The sequence below is a fragment of the Lissotriton vulgaris genome, chromosome 3_1 (assembly GCF_964263255.1).
Source record: "Lissotriton vulgaris chromosome 3_1, aLisVul1.2, whole genome shotgun sequence".
Taxonomy (NCBI): Eukaryota; Metazoa; Chordata; class Amphibia; order Caudata; family Salamandridae; genus Lissotriton; species Lissotriton vulgaris.
Window position 1 is genome coordinate 1,381,875,111 of NC_141689.1, and position 18,997 is coordinate 1,381,894,107.

Consider the following 18,997-nt stretch of genomic DNA (forward strand, 5'->3'; position numbering starts at 1 on the left):
GTCCCGACCCTGCAGGTCGTGTTACTTGGCCCCAAATCGGCGTGCTTCAGAGTCCGGGGTAATCCTTAGGTGGAGGAAAGAGAAGTCCCAAAGTGCTCAGACACAAGCCGGATCGCAATTCATGTGGGCTCGAATATGTTGTAATATTTTTAAGTGCACCCGGAGCTTGGTACTTCTCACATACCTTAGCCCACAGGTGCACGTGAGGACATATACCACAAACTCTGTGCCGCAGTTATAGTTGCCCTTGATGTCAATTTCCTTCTCTCTAAATGGAGTGATATATTTTGTTGTATTCACTCCAAACTTGCATGCACGGAAAGTTATGCATTTAAGGAAACCCTTTCTAGGTGTTAGCCATGATTTTGTGTGCTCTGACTCAATACTGTTCTTAGAGAGTTGAGTTCCCATTGATTGAGATTTCCTGAATGTGATCGTGGGTTTCTCTGGCAGTCTATCATTTAGGACATTGTCTGTCAAGACGATAGGCCAATTCCTATTGATTATGGCTCTGATTTTACGTTCTTGACGACTGAATGTTGTAATGAGTCTCGGTGGAACTTCCGTTACACCGGCTACTTCTGCTACTTCTACCCCTTGTGGCAGTAGTGATGCTCTTGGTCTTTTACTTGCTTTCAGTACTTCTTCTGCTAATACTTTGTTTGTATACGCTCTTTTTTTCAATCTGAGAAAAAGCCATCAAGATATTTGGATCAGCACAACCAGTGTCATACTCACAATCAACAGAATTTGGCCTGATCAAACATTTCTGTTATTTTCCTGAATATGGGTTATAAACTATTTATGGAGTTTCTCCGGTCTCACTTGCAGGCCAGAGTTTGGGGACCGTATTCTATAGAGGCTACATCTCATGGAAAATATACTTATTTTGGGATGTGTTTGAATTATTATTTTATTTTCAGTGAGATTTTTACTAAATCAACTGTGTCAGGATCACCCCTTTGGAAAATAAACACACCGGGGCGAAGGCTCTATTTTACGTCTAGCTTTATTGCCTGACAGCCTCAGACTGCCTTACAGACTAATACCGTTTCCTGTTGCTTCACTTCCTTTTTCCTTTTTCCTGCTCGCCTGTCCTGTCTCAAAGGTCAGGCGAGACAACGTGACATCTCCCCTGTTTCACAAAGTCTTGCTTCCACTACATCTCCTCTACTAATCATCGAGGTTTCCTGATGAGACGCTGGGGGCGTCTCTCCTGCTTCGGCGGTGAACTCTGACGTCTTGTGACTTCCACGGTCCTGGCCGGGCTGTGGAGACTTTGGTCGCTGCTGTCACTGTGGTTGTGAGACTCACTTGAGGTTTGGCTCGACGAGGTCCCTCATCGGGAATTCTGGTTACATTTCTTGAAGTGCGAGATGTTTCTCGTTATCTGTTTGTGATCTGATTCGGCTGTAATCATAGTACCTTTCTTTTTGACGACTTGGAAGGGGATGTCGAGATACCGGCTGTCTGCCTTGGCGCGCCGATCACTCCGGACAATCACCCAGTCTCTTTCTTGGATGTTAGTGTCTTTGGCATGCCTTCGTTGGTCAGCGTAGGTCTTCATTCGGTGTTTGTTCCTGTGATCTATCTCGACTAGTGTGTTGTGGTCGACGGTGACAGGCCGCTGTTGGGGTGCGGGATCCACCATGGGAAGTCGAGTTCGAGGTGTCCTGCCTAGCATCACGGTAGCTGGGCATTGGTTGGTGGTGCTGTGTGGAGTATTCCGATATGCTCGTAGCACTTCATTTAGTGTCTGTTGGACATCTCTATGGGTTAGTTCGGTCTGTTGAATCGCCCTTTTGAGCGTCCCCATGAATCGCTCCACCATGCCATTGGCTTGTGGCCATAGTGGGGTGATTTTCTTGTGTTTGAAGTTAAGATGTGTTGCGAAGTTTGCAAACTCATGTCCATTAAAAGGTGGTCCGTTGTCTGTTTTTACTCGGAGTGGAATGCCCCATGCAGCAAAGGTTTCATCCAACACTGGGATTACTGTCGTTGCTCGAGTTGATGGTATTAGCTGTGCAAAGGGGAATCGGGAGTATTCATCCATGATGACAATAATGTATTGTCCTGATTGCAGTGGTCCGAAGAAGTCAACTGCTACTTGCTGCCATACCCCTTCCGGGAGGTCTGACATTTGCAGTGGTGCTGGGGGCTCTTCCCGACTGACCACCTGGCAAGTCATACAGTCTTTCAGGGTTGTTTCTACCATGCGGTCAAGTGTGGGGAACCACACACGTTCTCTTAAGGCTTTCTTGGTCGCGTTGATGCCTCGGTGTCCCTCGTGTGCCAGATTGACGACCCCTTGACGCAGGTTGAGTGGAATCACAATCCTTCCCCCCCGCAAAAGAAGGCCGTTGTCACTGATGGAAAGTTCGTCACGCACTCGTTGGAATGCGGCCAAATCCTGCCGCATGAGGTCGGAGTCTTGTGGCGAGTGTTTCACATCCCTCCAGGAGTTCGTGCGGATGCGAGCCATGACAGCTTGGATGAGCGGGTCAGTCATGGATGCTTCTTGAATTGCGGCGATGGGGACTGTGGGTGGACAGGCCGCGTCAATGACAAAATGAAGGTATTCATCAGCTACAGACAGGGCGGTCCGGGCTCCAGCCATGGGGTGGCGTGACATGAAATCGGCCGGGTTTTCAGCTTTGCCAGGTTTGTGTATGATCGTGAAAATGTAGTCTTGCAAGCGTAGGCCCCACCTTTCGATGCGTGGTGGCATCTTGGCGTTGGGATTGCCGAAGATGGTGATGAGGGCTTGGTGGTCCGTGATGATCGTGAAGTGCTTGCCGTATACGAACAAGTGGAAATGTTCACAAGCCCACACCACAGCGAGGCTTTCTTTCTCCGGTTGGGAGTAGGCTTTTTCAGTGTCCGTGAGGCTGCGGCTTGCATACGCAATGATGTGGCGCTTGTCTGAATCATCCCGGTATTGGGCTAAGATGGCGCCCAGGCCCACTGGGCTGGCATCGACTGTGATCTCTGTCTTTTTCTTGGTGTCAAAGTATGCCAGGTTTGTGGCGGACCCCACAGCTTGTTTGATGGTGGTGAAGGCTTGTTGGCACGGGTCGGTCCAGTCGAAAGGTTGGCCCTGGCGAGTAAGTTCACGTAGGGGGTAGCTGATCGTGGCGTAGTCGCGAATATATCGCGCACAGTAGCTCGCCATGCCTAGGAAGGAGCGAAGGCCGCTTACGTCTCGAGGTTTCGGAGTGTCTGCAAGCGCTACTACTTTCTCTGGATCGGGTCGCATCCCCTCCTTGGAGAAGATATGTCCGTAAAATTTCAGAGTGTCTCTGTGAAATTCACATTTGCTGGCGTTGAGAGTCAGGTTCGCGGTCAGCAGTGCGTGGCAGACTCTGTCCAGCGCCGTGTCATGTTCGGTTTGGTCTTTGCCGAATACCAGTAGGTCGTCACTGTAATTAAAGGCATTGGGGATGCCTTGAATGACTCGTCTGATGGCCTCTTGGAAGATCTCGGCGGCCGAGGAGATGCCGAAGTTCAGCCGTTTGTATCGGAACAGGCCTTGGTGCGTAGTGAACGTGGTGATGTATCTTGATTTTTCATGGAGCTCCAGTTGGTGGTAGCCTTTGTTAAGGTCAAGTTTTGAGAAGACAGTGGCGCCATTTAGCTTCGTAATCATATCACTGATGTGCGGCCCAGGATGGCGCTCCCGCTCGATGGCGGTGTTGGGTGCGCGCATGTCGACACACAGGCGGACTTTGTTATCTTGTCCTTTCTTGGGGACTACCACGACCGGGGACACCCATGGCGTGGGTCCTGACGTGCGTTCGATAATGTCAGTCTGGAGTAGATCCTGTAACTCATCATCCACGGCTTGTTGGAGGTGGAACGGTACCTTTCTATGATGTTGAGCGATAGGCGTCACCTTCTCGTTGATATGGAGCTTTACTTTGAAGTGGTTTAGTTTTCCAAGGCCCTTGAAGAGGTTTGGGAATTTTGCTGTGATGTCTGGAGCGTCTTCTGTCATGTAGAGGAGCTCTACTAATTTGAGTCTTTCTGCCGTTGGTAGGCTGAGGAGGCAATCCGCTACATCTGGACCCTCTACCACATGGATATATGCGTCGACTGTCCGGTCCTTGAAGGTGAGGGTGGTGTGGAATCGACCTAGGCACGGTAAGGGCTTGCGTGACATCCAGGTGAAGATGCGGACAGCGGCAGGAGATAGTTTGGGCCTTTGTTTCATGTTATAGTATTCCAGAGCGCAAATGTAATTTAATGACGCTCCTGAGTCCAGGACAAATTTTGCCGGATGTTCGCCTATTAGGATGTCCAGTTTCGGGTATCGCTTTAGACGGTCCGGGTCAGATACCATGCAAATGTATTCATCGCTATCTTGAGATGTTGGGGTGCGCGATGAGGAGGACCCGCTGGATGTGTCTCTGCGTGATCGATAGGAGTCGGATACATGATGTCTGGTCCGATGAATGCTCTCGGAGCGGCTTCTTGACTGGCCAGAGTAGGCGGACTGGGCGCTGGAGTTTGATGAGCTGGAAGATCGGCTGTGGAGAGTTTCGGAATGGCATCCACTGATGATGCAGAGTCTCAGGGCATCTTCAGTTTTGAAGTTGTCGAAGTCGCAATATTGGGCTAACCTCCTGATGCGCATGATGAAATCACTCATGCATTCGTCTTTGTCTTGCGTGGCTAGATGGAAGGTGTGTCGTTCATAGTCCACATTGCGTTTGTGAAGGAATCGTCTGTCAAGAGCAAGTTTTACTTCATCATAGGTGGCGGTCGCTATATTTGGTAATTCTTTGATGATCTGTGCAATGTCTGGACCAATGAGGTTTCTTAGGGCTACTATTTTTTGTTTTGAGTCTTCCACTCGGGACCCTATCATGTAGTCCTCGAAGTCTTCACTCCACCGTTTCCACGTGGGGCCCATGCTGTTGCCTGGTGTTAGAGGTAGGGGCAGCGGTTGGCGCATGAATGACGCTCCAATGGGGTTGTTGGCCATGGTGGGTGCGTCGCCCGGAGTGGACGGAGTGGACGGAGTGGACGAACCTCCTGGGTTTGGTTGTGGAGCCGCTGTGGCTGTGGTTGCTTGTAGAGTTGGGCTCGTGTTACTGGATGAGCTATCAGGAGGTAGGTCGGACATCTGTACTGTCCCCTCGGAGGAATGAGTGAGCTTGCCTGGATGTGCAGTGATTGCAGTCTCTTTAGAGAATTTCCAGGGTCTTCTGTGGCTCTGTGCGCACTTTGTATTTTAATTTGCACGTGTTGCACGTCAATTGTAAGCTTTGAAAACATCCAGGCCTTCGTTTATGTGTATTTAGATTTTCGCGCTCTTTTCTGACTAGGATGTGCTGTTTTAATGCATGGCGCCTGACCTCAAGATGGCCGCCATCATTTAGACGTGTGCTATGTAAAGCGCCGGCGCCTGACTTCAAAATGGCCGCCGCGCGGGACGTCTCGCGTCTTACTTGGTGCCGAGGATCTTGCTGAGGGTCTTGCCTTCCTTCGGGTTCGGCGTCGCTGGGAGCTGCTGGGTGAGACTCACCCTCCGTTTCCAACTGCGGACGCAGGCAGCTTCTTCCTCGCATCAGGATCCCCAGGTTAGTCGAGTCGGGTTTACGCTCAAGTCGGGACCACGTGGGGCAGCGCTCTGGCATATGCGCTCCCCTTCCCTCGTTGGTGACAGGCGGCTCACGCTTCAGCAGGCAAGAATTGCTTGGGCCACTCGGTGGATGTGTAGATCTGCGCCTCTGGCGTTATATCGATGTTGGCAGCGCCGGCGTCAGTTTGAATTTTTGCGCTCTTCGCGCTACCGGCAAAGCAGGCTGCTGGGCTCAGTGGTCGGCCGCTCTGTTCGGCTGGGTGATGGTAAGGTTGGTGGGTGTTAAGGGCATCCCACCCTCGTCGCCATTGTCAGGATCACCCCTTTGGAAAATAAACACACCGAGGCGGAGGCTCTATTTTACGTCTAGCTTTATTGCCTGACAGCCTCAGACTGCCTTACAGACTAATACCGTTTCCTGTTGCTTCACTTCCTTTTTCCTTTTTCCTGCTCGCCTGTCCTGTCTCAAAGGTCAGGCGAGACAACGTGACAAACTGCACGTAGATTTCAGGTGCAACTCGAGAAAACTCAAACATATTTACGCATAGAATGCTTTTGAATCTTCTCAAAATGTACAGTTGTCCTCTAAACACTTTAACAAGCATTAGCAAAACTCGCTGGTCTGGTGTTGGCTGCCAGTCTTTTAGCTTTGTCAATGCTTGATCTTTCATTTTTTGTAATAAAACACTATGGTGGTAGCTGTCTCATTTTTACGAATATTAAGAAAAAAATGAACGAAAACTAAAATATATTTTTGGTCTCAAATCACTCATTAGTCCCTGGCACTGAAAGAAAATACTTTCCTACTTTCTGTACTGATATACTCCTTGTGAAAGTTGCAATATGCTGTCACTCAGAGTGAACTTTACCAATATAAGAAGAGGGCTGACCCACTGACCCATACTGTAAGCTGTAGTGGGTGGTAGAAACAGCTAAATAAAACAGCAACAGACCAACAATGGATGAAGAGCACTAGCTGAAAGCCCTTATAAGTAAAAAACATATATATATATATATATATATATATATATATATATATATATATATATATATATATATATATATATATATATATATATTGTATATATTCCAGCTCAAGTTTACACCAACGACGACGGGGCACTGGCGGTGGGTGCCGCTGACACGGTGGTGCACCGTGTATAGATACTGCTCCAAGTCTCCTCCCCAGCCGGGAAAGAAAAATGCAGCACTCGCGGGGTGTTTTGTCAGTTATCCAAAGGTTTTTATTCAAGCGCTTCTCACAGACGCGTTTTGGGTCAAGCCCTTTATCAATGTGTCAACACGAGTGTTGCACCGAAGCTCATTTTAAAGTGCAGCGTGCGTTCTCATACAGAAAGTGAGGTAGGACTATTTTGAGCGCCATCTTGGAATGTTTGGTAAACAACGTGAGGCAAGGGAAGGTGAAGCACACCTGTTCTTCACGTACGGACTTCAGGCTTTCAGGTACCACTTACAAATTGAAATAATGGAACAGTAACATGACTATTGAGCAAATGACTTTCACTTTGAATAACTCAGAATGCTACACGTTGCACTGTGAAAATACCCGACATTTAATAAATGGGAAAATCATTAACAGTGTAAATACAAAGACTATGAGACTTTTTTACATTCAGAGTGCAGCCTGGGAATTGGAGTTAATAAGGACTGCGCAAAGATGTAGTCCTGTGAAGGCGTATAAACCACGGAGTAACGCCCCAAATTCATGTATGCAGCTCACCTGTGATCAAGGCTACCAAGATAGCTGAAACGCGTAAGGACTTTTGTAACGAAGCTGTTTCCATGTGAAATAAAGGTGCAAGATATTTCCTGAAGTCTGGTCAGGCGTACTTTTTTTCGGTAGAAATGAAGATTTGTTGGATTATATGGAGGTTGTCTGCCCCCAGCGCCAAGACCGCCCTGGAAGAGGTCAATGTTTTCGCAGACAATTAAGTTGGGATTTGCAATAATGAAACGTGACCCGCCTGCAGTGTTCCAAAACAGCAAATGGCGCGGAGTATTCCAGCCGCGGATGTTTGGTAAACAACGTGAGGCAAGGGAAGGTGAAGCACACCTGTTCTTCACGTACGGACTTCAGGCTTTCAGGTACCACTTACAAATTGAAATATTGGAACAGTAACATGACTATTGAGCAAATGACTTTCACTTTGAATAACTCAGAATGCTACACGTTGCACTGTGAAAATACCCGACATTTAATAAATGGGAAAATCATTAACAGTGTAAATACAAAGACTATGAGACTTTTTTACATTTGGAGTGCAGCCTGGGAATTGGAGTTAATAAGGATTGCGCAAAGATGTAGTCCTGTGAAGGCGTATAAACCACAGAGTAACGTGATTAAGGCTACCAAGATAGCTGAAACGCGTAAGGACTTTCGTAACGAAGCTGTTTCCATGTGAAATAAAGGTGCAAGATATTTACTGAAGTCTGGTCAGGCGTACTTCTTTTCGGTAGAAATGAAGATTTGTTGGATTATATGGAGGTTGTCTACCCCCAGCGCCAAGACCGCCCTGGAAGAGGTCAATGTTTTCGCAGACAATTAAGTTTGGATATATATATATATATATATATATATATATATATATATATATATATATATCGCTCCAATTTCCTCCCCCATCACGGAAAGGATGGTCGCACTCACATGGCAGAATTCAAATTATTTATTGCACAGAACGCGTTTCGGGTGACCGCTTTCCTCTTGCTGTAAACGCTGCGAAACACAAAGAAAGCCATTTTATTTACAGAGCGCCTCAGCGTTACTCGCACCAGTCATAAAAATAGGACTACAGATTCAAACTATCACACATAGTAGTGGCGCCATGGTGGAACATGCAATAATATCACTGGTTTGTCAAATTAAGTTAAATTTAATTAAACATTCGACATAATTCATGTTCATTGTGTCCAATGGAATTACATTATTTATAAACTTAAATCTACTTGAAAAAATCATTTGGTACATCTCATATTCAAACATCATTATAATATAGTTTATCTAAATTGACAAATTATTAAGTTAACAGATAACACATTATTTAGCCGTGTATCGGCTTATGTTCCTACATGTTTAATCTCATGAATTAATCCATTTGTATTGGGGAGCTTGGGGAGAAACTGGCCCCCATGGCCACACCCTGGAGCTGTCTATATACCAAATTGTTGTACATAAAAATATTGTGATTGGGACAAAATTCCAAAATAGAGATTAACATATCGTTGTGCTTTTCCAGTGCTCGGTCTCTACGTGACAAATAATACTTTACCGCTGCAATGCCATCAGAGTGTCTTATGCTTGTATATAGCGAAGTTATGTCTAAAGTCATTAGCCAGTCCCCTTGCTGCCATGGAACCTTGTGTAATTTAGACAAAAAGTCACCAGTATCCTGGATATATGAATCCAGGATTTTTACAAAGTCTTGTAAAAAGTAGTCTATATATACAGAGGTATTTCCCATGAGTCCCCCTCTGGCTGATATGATGGGCCTGCCGGGGGGGTTGTTAGCATCCTTGTGTATCTTAGGTATGTGGTAAAGTGATGGTATTATCGGAAAATCATTCCTCAAATATTTGTATTCATTTTCCGATATCAGTTTCTTACTTCTCCATTTTGACAAATATTGGTGATATTCATTCTGCATGGTTTTGGTCATGGTAGCATGAATTCGTTCATAATGCTCTCTATTATTAAATTGGGCATAGGCTTCTTTGTCATAGTCTTGTTTGGTCTGTAAAACAATATTCCTGCCCTTGTCACTTGGGCGCACAACAATATTTTTATTGTTCTTCAATTTGATCATCAGAGCCTCATATTCCGATGTATTTTTATCATACCTGAATCGGCTGGTGCAGGTTCTACCATGTAGGGCTTTAAGCTCATTAGTGACATTTTCGTGAAACAAATCTATGTTGTCCCGTGGCATGACTGGGATAAATGTGGAGGGTGGCCTGAAAGAAGTCCGTGGCGCTTCAGGTGTAACAGGCGCCAAGGTTCCATTCGTCCCTGTGCTCGAGTTGGCTCTTTGTGTAGAAATGCCTGAATCCTCAGCATTCAATATTTTGTTCAGTTCTTGTGTCAGAGCGCCCTTCACTGGACCAGGGATCTGTGTCATGGGGAGCTCAAAGAATAATTGGCGGTTTGTTTAAGTTGGTGGAATTTTTTAAGTTTTAATTTTCTCACCGCTTTGTAGACATCTGTTCTAGCGGCCGCATAATTCAGGTTAGTTTTAGGCGCATATGAGAGGGCAAGTTTCAATACCCTTTCCTCCGCCTCTGTAAGTTGAAGAGAAGTGAGGTTGACAATGGTGAGCTGTGTATCGCTACGAGCATCTATTTCTTGACCCACTGTCCTCTGGTTTTCCTCACGTTTTGCCCTCTGTTGCCTTGACCTGTACCTCTTCCTCCCCGCATAGTTCCTGCGTTTTCGTTGTAGTTTCTTTGTGTCCGAGGTCGCAGAGATGCCATGCGGTCCTGGCACAATTTTCTGAGGCTTATTTGCAGCCGCTCCTCGTAGTTCCGATTCAGATTCACTACCACCGCCTGAGCTTAAATCCGAAATCGTTGAATCAGTTTGATTCTTGTTGCGGTTTTTATTCTTCCAACCATTTTTTACATTCATTTGAGCCCCCCCTGGTGTTCCACGTAAGTTGTCGCACTTTCTTGCAAACGTAAAAAGTCTCTTTGGAACTTGTATGTTTTTCGCTCAATGATTTTTTCTTCCTCTTTTTTTAGTCTTGCCGTCATTTCATTGGCAAGTTTTTCTTTTTCCTCAGCTGAGCCCATTGAATCAATTTCATCTTGTATTGCAGCTATTTCAATTAATGAGCGTTGCAATTGCTTATGCTTAGCTTGTCGTGTATTGCAGTGATTGTGTGCTATCCAGCGGAGTTGTTTTAATTTGTTGTGTGATTGTGGCGCTTAATGCTGAGAAGTTGAAGTGGGCATTGGTTCTGACTTGGCCTAAGATCCCGGGATGATAAATGGTAATAAGTTATCAGTGTAGAAGACATTGAGTGTAGTTGTCTTCTGTGTTGTGTAGCTAATTGTGAGACGTTGATGGCACAATTGAGATAGGGACTTTATCTTTGCATGATTGGGAGCTGTGGTTGCTATAGTGAATCTCAGTGCACAGGGAAGACCTGTACCAATCCTGGTGAGACCCAACTGGTCGAGGTTTCATTTGAAGTGAATGTCAGGGTAGGTCAGAACATGTTGCTCTGGACCGTTTCTTGTGTGATTGACTACTTTAATTTCTTTAGAGGACTAGACAAAGTTAGTTGCTGAAATTGCTTGCATTTGTCTTGTGCGTACATTGCTGAAAGAACATGCTTATGGAAATTGTAAAGCAGAGTGAGCTTTTGCAAGGAGTGAGATTGAAGTCAGAGAGTGCCATGCTAGTATTGGTCGGTTGGTGTACAGCTACTCTGGTATTGGGTGAATACGTCCTAGAGAGATGCATTGGTATTGGTTGTGAACACTGACCAGAGAATTGTGGGTGAAGAATCGTTAACTGGTTTAGACTAAGCCATTTGTGATTTTTGCATATTTTTGATACAAACAAAATTCTTTAAAGAACTGTACCTGTTAGAAAGGGGAAGGAGGCACCACCCACGTCATCATATGGCAATAAACATGGGTCTTCATCAATGTTCCCTCTAATTTGTTTCCTCTGTGTGCGGCGGAGTAAGGTCTCTGTGCGCTGCAGCCAAGGATATGTGCGCCAAAAATCCGTTCAAGCTTGCAGACCAGGGCTTTAAGTGGGATGAAAAAACTAGGGGGTTTCTCAAAGGGGCATGACTGATGCAATTAAGGGCATAGCTTAAAAGCAATTAAGCAAACAATCTGTGCTTAGCATAGTGTGCCACCCGACAGATATTTTGCTTCTTCTGCCATTGCAATCCAGATATATAATAAAAGTAACATTACACCTACAAGAAGCACAGACTATTGGCTTTGTCAATGGTTGCTTGTTGCACAAAGTTGAATATAATATTGAAAATGCTTCCGCTTATGTGGTAGAGGTTGTGGTTTAATGCTTGAGCTGCCGAATTAGGAGATGGATTTTGAATAATGGGTCAGTTTAACATCCTGTGATTCTGGGCTAATCAATTGATCTCACCATACATACCAAAAAAATAAACAATAATAATAATAAATCATGTAAAGTGCTCCAATACTTTTAGGTTGAACTCACACTATATAAAACTTTCTGCATTTATTTTCCTAAATGCAGGGCTGATGGTTTGCCTTCTTGAAAGAATTTATGGTAAATGTATCCCATTACCGTCGCTTAACATCAATTTTTTCAAAAGGCCTAGAGAGATGCATTGGTATTGGTTATGAACGCTGACCAGAGAATTGTGGATGAAGAATCATTACCTGGTTTAGACGCAGTCCGTGCTGGTTGCGTGACTGCATACTGATCTGATATCAGCGTTACCGCCATTCTCCCCTATTGGTGAGTTGGGGACCAAACTCATACTAGGAGATTGAGCAGGGCTTGTACAACGCTTTCTTTCTGATTCTTAAGGTTGGCATTGTGCATGACAGTTCCCAAGGAGTGATTGGGAAAACTAAAGCTCATCTTTATTGGCACTCTTATGTTTTGAATCCTAAGGTCACGTATTCCACTGCCTTTCCTTAAGTGTTGACTATATTAGGCCTTAAAGGAATTGTACTCCGAAACTATTCCTATGGTGTAGTTCTTTCTCGTAAAACACAAGAGACTTAGGGCCTTGCTCCGGTGGAACCTTATCAGTATTATTGTTTAGGGGTATCAAACCCCCCACACCTGCCTTACAACCCGAGAGTTGACTGGGTTTGTTTATGTTTATGTATTTCCACAACAGGGTTGATCGAGCGTTCCTGAAAGGCAAGCTCTCCACCCCTGGTAACATCCCCCAGTGTAGAACCTCCGGTATGTGTCTCTGATATGGAGCATACAAGATTATGATGTTTGTGGATACCTAATGACAGTGTATAGGACAGTGTATTCCATTCTGTAGATTAGGAGTGGATTCCTACTTCACGGGTTTCCTGTTCAGGAATATGGCTTATTTTTCTTTACAGGTATTCTTAACATAAGAAAGTAAAAGTGGGTGTTATTGTCGGAGGTCTAGGGGAAACAGTTTTCTCAACAGTATGGTTTTTGTTCCAGGTCTCCTTCCCCGCTGTTCTCATCCTTTCCTTCCCCCGCTTGATCCCTCCATCAAGTCTGTATATTCAGATCAGACCATGGGTCTATCAGGAGGTGGACCACACATAGCAACATACGATCCTGAGGATTCAAGGATATTGACAAGAGGTCTTTGTATGTGTATTTGGCTAATACAATGGCATAAGATTACGGAGAAAGATGGTCCTTGGACGTTTCCATGTTGTGGCACATTTATTTTGAAAATCATTGAACATTTGAGGTGGACGTTGTATGACATAAAACCACCTCCTAGACCTACACAATATGATGCAATGCTTGGGAACATATAGCCCTCCTTGGACAGAGAGAGAGAGCTTTCAAGGAAGGGTCAAGACTCCCATATGCACTTTTGCTGATGATAGATGGGATGCAGAACAGAAACATGAAGAACTTACAGATCGAGGAAACTAGACGGTACCCTGCATTAACGAGTGAGGAAGAAGGGAAAGGTAAACAAAAGGATAAGAAAAAGAAGAAGACAGATGAGGCAGAGAATGTAGCAGAAGACCGTGAAAGCGATTTAAGTGAAGAATTTCTAAACAAATTATTGTTAAATCGTCCACCTACTTACAATGTGACTCAAGCTGGAGGAGCTAGTAATGCACATACCAGTGGCAATTTCGACTTGCATACGTCACCCGTAGATGCAAGTTCTAACTCAATTGAAGAGATTTTCGGAATGAAAGTCCCTCAAAATTCCCCTGCCCTAAATGCTTCAGAAGCAATGACTGTTCCTATTACAATTGGTCCTGTAGTCCCTTTATAAAAACCTGGGTTGGCAGGAAATACCAAACATACTTTGACTGTCCCTACTAGAATGGGTACCTCAGGTAGAAATGCTCTGGGCTCGATAATGAGACCAATTTTGCAAAATCCTCTAGCTCCGACACAAGGGAATACTCCATGTGCTGTAAGTACAGACCGTACAAGAAATCAGACAGGGTTTAATACAACTGGAAATTTTTCCCAAAGATCACCACCCTTTTTTATGCCTAACAAGTGTTAATAACAGTGCCCTCAGGGCAGACATTCCTATGGGTCTGCCAAGTTCTCATGTCTCTCTTTTGAACTTGCCACCTAATGCAAACAGTGGTACGTTTGGCAGAGAGATAATTCTCAAGACTGCGGTGGAACAACCTGGTCTTACTGACCGAGAACTCAATGATTGGGTCAAAGGCATAGACACCACAGCTTGTGTTATATTTCATATCGGTACCCTGATATAGGTCTTGGGAACATTATACACGTTCCCTACATCGTCTCCCCGTAATTTCATAGGAACTAGCCTTATAAGGACTTACTCCAAATATGGATAGACTGCCTTATATGGACATAACGCCTTATAAGGACTGTTGCCTTTTATGGACTAAACTTTTCACCTAGTTCCATGCCGAGGGTGGGTGTTTCCCAATCAATATTGCTAAGATGTCATCTTTAGCACATATGAATAATTTATGAGTACACTCTACAGGAGATCCACTTCACCTCTCCCATCATGGGTTTAATCCCCAGCGTCCTCCTGTCATCCTCATACTGAACAATGGGGAACATGCTCTCATAGACTGGATAAATACAGCACCCCTTGCTATCATTAAGCAGGAGGGAACCAAGACTTCAAGGCCGACACACTGACCAGAGACGATGCAGCTCCGACATGCCATCGCTCCAGCTGACAGTGGTCTGACGATCCCTTGCGGGGTGTTCAACTCAAGTCCAGGACGAGGTCCCACACTCTCACTATTCAGGTATGGGGGTTCGCTGCGTATGCCCTGACAAGAGCTCAACAGATACGATTGAGATCGCAGGCATCCAAATCGGGAGTACTAAGTTACCCAAGTTGCCGTGGAATTACAAAAGGACTTGTCTTACATGCCCTAAGGCTACAATATCTTATCCCTTGCAAAATTGTGCAAGCCCAAATAGACTGAACCTTAACTGGCATATGAAAAGCCTGGCGACAACGCGAAGAAGAGTTTACGCTTTTTTAAAAGATAATCACTGTCGTGATATCGCTCTAATGAAATAATAATCCATACGAAGATATTATAACTTTCTTGTGGGAACCAATCATTAAATCCTGAAGAAGGTGTTGGCTTTTATAAAAAGCATGCCCACCGAAACGCGTCGATGCTCCTTTTGTTGAGTTTAAGTACTTTAGGCTTCAGTATCAGTAACTCTGGAAAAAAGAAAAAACATTTTGATATTAGAGTGTAAATCTTTTGATGGTCATTGTACTTACCTCATGCGAATGGGATACATTTTCTCCTTAAGCTTTGCTTCCCACTTTTAAGATGCTAATGGTTTATGCAATGACATTTTTAATGTGATTTTTATTTGTGACTGTTATATGAAAATGAATAGTCTCTTTTAATGAACTGTACTGCATTGAATAAACTGTCTTTGTTTTAACTAATTTTTTCTTTATTGCTCCGGGGTGAATATGATGTGAGAGCTATCAGCTTTGTGATTTTAAAGTGTACCAAAAAGGGATTTCTTTCTTGACAAATGAACATACGCACATAGACTGGATACATACAACACCCCTTGCTATCATTAAGCAGGAGGGAACCGAGACTTCAAGGCCGACACACTGACCAGAGACGCTGCAGCTCCGACATGCCATCGCTCCAGCTGACAGTGGTCTGACGATCCCTTGCGGGGTGTCCAACTCAAGTTCAGGGCGAGGTCCCACACTCTCACTCTTCAGGTATGGGGGTTCGACTAAATCCTAGTGGGTTTCTTGGCTCTTAGACTTATGCTCTTAGACTTAGGCTCCTAGAGTTAGGTTCTTTCGCACCTACTCACATGCTAGGTATACCTGGGTACATCTAGACAGGCATCTTAGGAGTACGCACTTTATTTTATAAATGCATTTTATATTCATGTATGCGCTCATGACTATTGCAAAATGGTAGAACAATACTATTTCTTTCTATGCACTGTACTGCTGGCTCTATATCTCTGCTGCTGTATTAAAGTTGTAGCAGCACACTTATTTTACATGAGAAGAACAACAATACAATAAATTCCAAGCTCAATTGTTTCTTCTGTGTATCTTTCTGAGAGCAAAACAAGCAAGCACAAGTGACTGGGTGTAAAGTAGTATATTGTTTCCACAAATCTGAGGTTATTATGTTCTGAAGTTGCACAAACTAATCTTCTGATAACAGGAGATTCTAGTAGCACTGTGAGCTAGCTAATGCGAAAACATAGGTTGACATATTCGGTAGGGGTTTACAGGGTCAGTTTGCCACAAAATGCCCACAGTATATGTTATCCGTTAACAGCGTAGGTCCAGCATGAAACGGTACTATCAGAACTACACTACATGGCGCCTAATGTGGTCTAATGGCACCCAACGTGCCAAACATAGGTCCCGTTTTTTCCTGTTAGCATGCAGGAATCCTGCGCATTCTTTATGGAGCACGCACTGCCACCTAAGAGGGGAACTACACGTCCTCTGGGCACCTACATACCGCTCAAGACTGATTAGGCCGCATGACCTTTTGAGCGTGCAGGAGCTGAACTTGGCAATACTTGATATTCACCCCTTCAGCTTATTGAAACTAACTATTTAAAAAGGGGCAAGAAAATATATACCTTCTCTCTATTTATCTACTCCTCGCTTAAGTGAATCAAATCTGGGGCAAGTATATTCACATGGCCCATCCTTGATGATGCTCCCCTGCGTTCCTTGATACATCGACCATTTCTCTGACTGAACTTATACATTAAAGTTCACGCCCTGACGAAGTTCCGCCATAGGAACGAAACGCGTTGGCTGCTTGTTTTACCTGGTATAATTACCACAATAAAGAAGATAACTATTTGGACTCAAAACACCGTCTCTGAAATATTCTATTGAGTGCGCCTTCCATCATTTGTTAACAGTTTGTCCGATCGCCAATTGTGACTTGGGACAACAGGCACTGGAAGTGTGCAGCACCACAATAATATTTTTTATACTACTGTGCTGGTTGTGCTAAACCTTGGTCGGGTTGTCCTGTTCGTTTTCTCTCAAGAACATATTAATACTCTTTGTTTACTCCAGGAAGACATGATTGCTTCCAAACACTTCCAAACACGCGTAAACGTACGCCACTTAGTGATCCGAATAATCGCGGGTCAATGCGGGTACACTTATTTGACCTTTAATAAAGGAGAAACTGTACCAATCGCTTACAAATCACACCTGTAAACAAATGCAGAAATGTGTTTCACTTCAAGAGAAAAAATCCTGACAGCAGTTCAGACTGCTGTAGCAAGAGAAAGGGCACTGGCTCAGGGGAAACACATTATTGTCATAACTCTGGTACCGGCTTTAGAAGCTGTTACAAAGGCCAGCATTCCAAATTCTCTTAGTGCAACAGATGTTGAATACAGATTTGATTAAAGTTTAAAAACACAAGCATTCCTGCAATATGAACAAGAATATCCTCTACCAAATGAAAACTTGCCTTTAGATCAGTATGAATATATTATTTATACTGACAGATCTGCAAAACTGGCTATAGGAAGTAAGCAGCAATATTTTCGGCGTGTGCTATCGATAAAGGTCGCATGCATGATGGCAAGTTCCATCCTAGTTGCACAAAAACGCAATCTCTTGGAGACAGCATGGCTCAGTTGGCTGAATTAAAAGTACTTATACTGGGACTTGTAAATACGGATCGAGAATTCCTCACACTAATCGTATGTGGTTCTTTTTACTGTGTACAGTCGCACAATGAATACTTACAGCATTGGGAACAAAACGGGTTTACAGATGCAAAAGTTGGCACAATTAAACACAAAATGTTACAAGAACAGGTAGCGGAATTGAAATCTGAGCTACCGAGGACTCACGTGCTCCATAAACTGAGTCATCAACGTGATGGCGTTCACGTTGAAGAGAATTCATTGGCTGATGAAGCCGCAAAGGGGGCTGTTCGCACGGGTTCCATAGCTGGACTGACCCGTTCAAAAACAAGAATAGACGGAGATGTAATGGGAGCTGTCATTGCAACACGCAAAGGCAGCACAGCAGTACCTAAAACATTTCCACTCAAATACTCCTGCAAGTTAGATGCACAAAACATTCCATAAGCTCAGATTCCTGGAGTGGGGGATAGAGTAATGCCAAATATGGGTAGTAGGCAAGGGTTAATATTAGCTGCACACAAGGGTTTGGGCTCTGCGCACACTGGCATTACAGCGACTATTTCTTTACTGAAACAGCGCTATTGGTAGCCAGGATTAACTAAGCAAACTAAAGACTATGTCTTGAAATGCGACATCTGCCAGCAGATGAAAGGCTCCACCGTTGCAGGCCTGGCAAAGACCCCATTTACTGAAGTCAGACAAACCACTTGCATGCATGTACTTGGACCACTGCAGTCCCTTAAAAACGGACAGGGCTTACAGTTATATCATGGTAGCAGTGGATTCATGCTCAAGTTTCCTATGGGTATGGCCTCAGCATTATGCTGACGCTCGAACTGTTATAAAAGATTTGCGAGTCTTTATCAGTACATATGCAGTTAGCACGTTACACTCTGACCACAGCCCTGCATTTAGCTCTCTGGCTTACAAAGAGGGGTAATGGAAGGAATGGGCGTGGCATTGCGATTCTCATCTCCGACCATCTCGAAGGAAATTCGGTTGTGGAGAGAAAAAAACAGGACTTAAAGCAATCTTTAACAACTAAGGTATTAGGCAAGGGCGGTAGTTGGGTCACACACCTATATGGGGCACAGCGGACATTAAACAACCAGCCAAGAAGCTCTCTAGGGGGTGTCACTCCATATGAGGTCCTCTTTGGAACACAAAAGTGGGTACCTGATCTTGATTGTGAAGGCGCTGTGGGGGATAAAAAACTATTTGATATCCATGATCGTTTCGCTGTTTTACAGGATCTAAATGATTTCAGGAAAAAACAAAGCAATGTCCATCTAAAGCAGACCACCACTGAGGAAGTCAAGGTAGTCACAGCAAGACCTGTCTGGGTCCCAAAAGTCGGGATCTGGTCAGAGAGAAAATTGCAGACAAAAAGGAATTTGGACCTTCTTACAGAAAACCTGTACCAGTCCTTGCAGTACACGGAACAAGAACTGTGTTACTCCGACCTCTTGCCGGAAAAAGGAGAAAAGATTTGTCTTAATCGACTTAACCAAACCACACTATGTGGCCGATACTGAACAGTAGGCCTCGTGGAC

At 44.4% G+C, this 18,997-nt stretch overlaps 1 protein-coding gene across 3 annotated transcripts in view; it reads right to left on the minus strand.

Moving 5' to 3' along the window:
• LOC147727940 (stimulated by retinoic acid gene 6 protein-like) overlaps nt 1-18,997 on the minus strand; it is a 665,438-nt gene that overhangs the window by 13,129 nt on the left and 633,312 nt on the right. Inside the window, exon 18 of one of the 3 annotated variants that reach the window (XM_086961856.1) lies at nt 14,784-14,979. The exons of the other annotated variants lie outside the window; for them this stretch is intronic. Within the exon in view, the coding sequence (XP_086817982.1) occupies nt 14,900-14,979 (80 nt within the window). The 3' untranslated portion in view covers nt 14,784-14,899. Of the gene's footprint in view, nt 1-14,783; nt 14,980-18,997 lie in introns of those variants that run through there. 3 annotated transcript variants of the gene reach the window in all.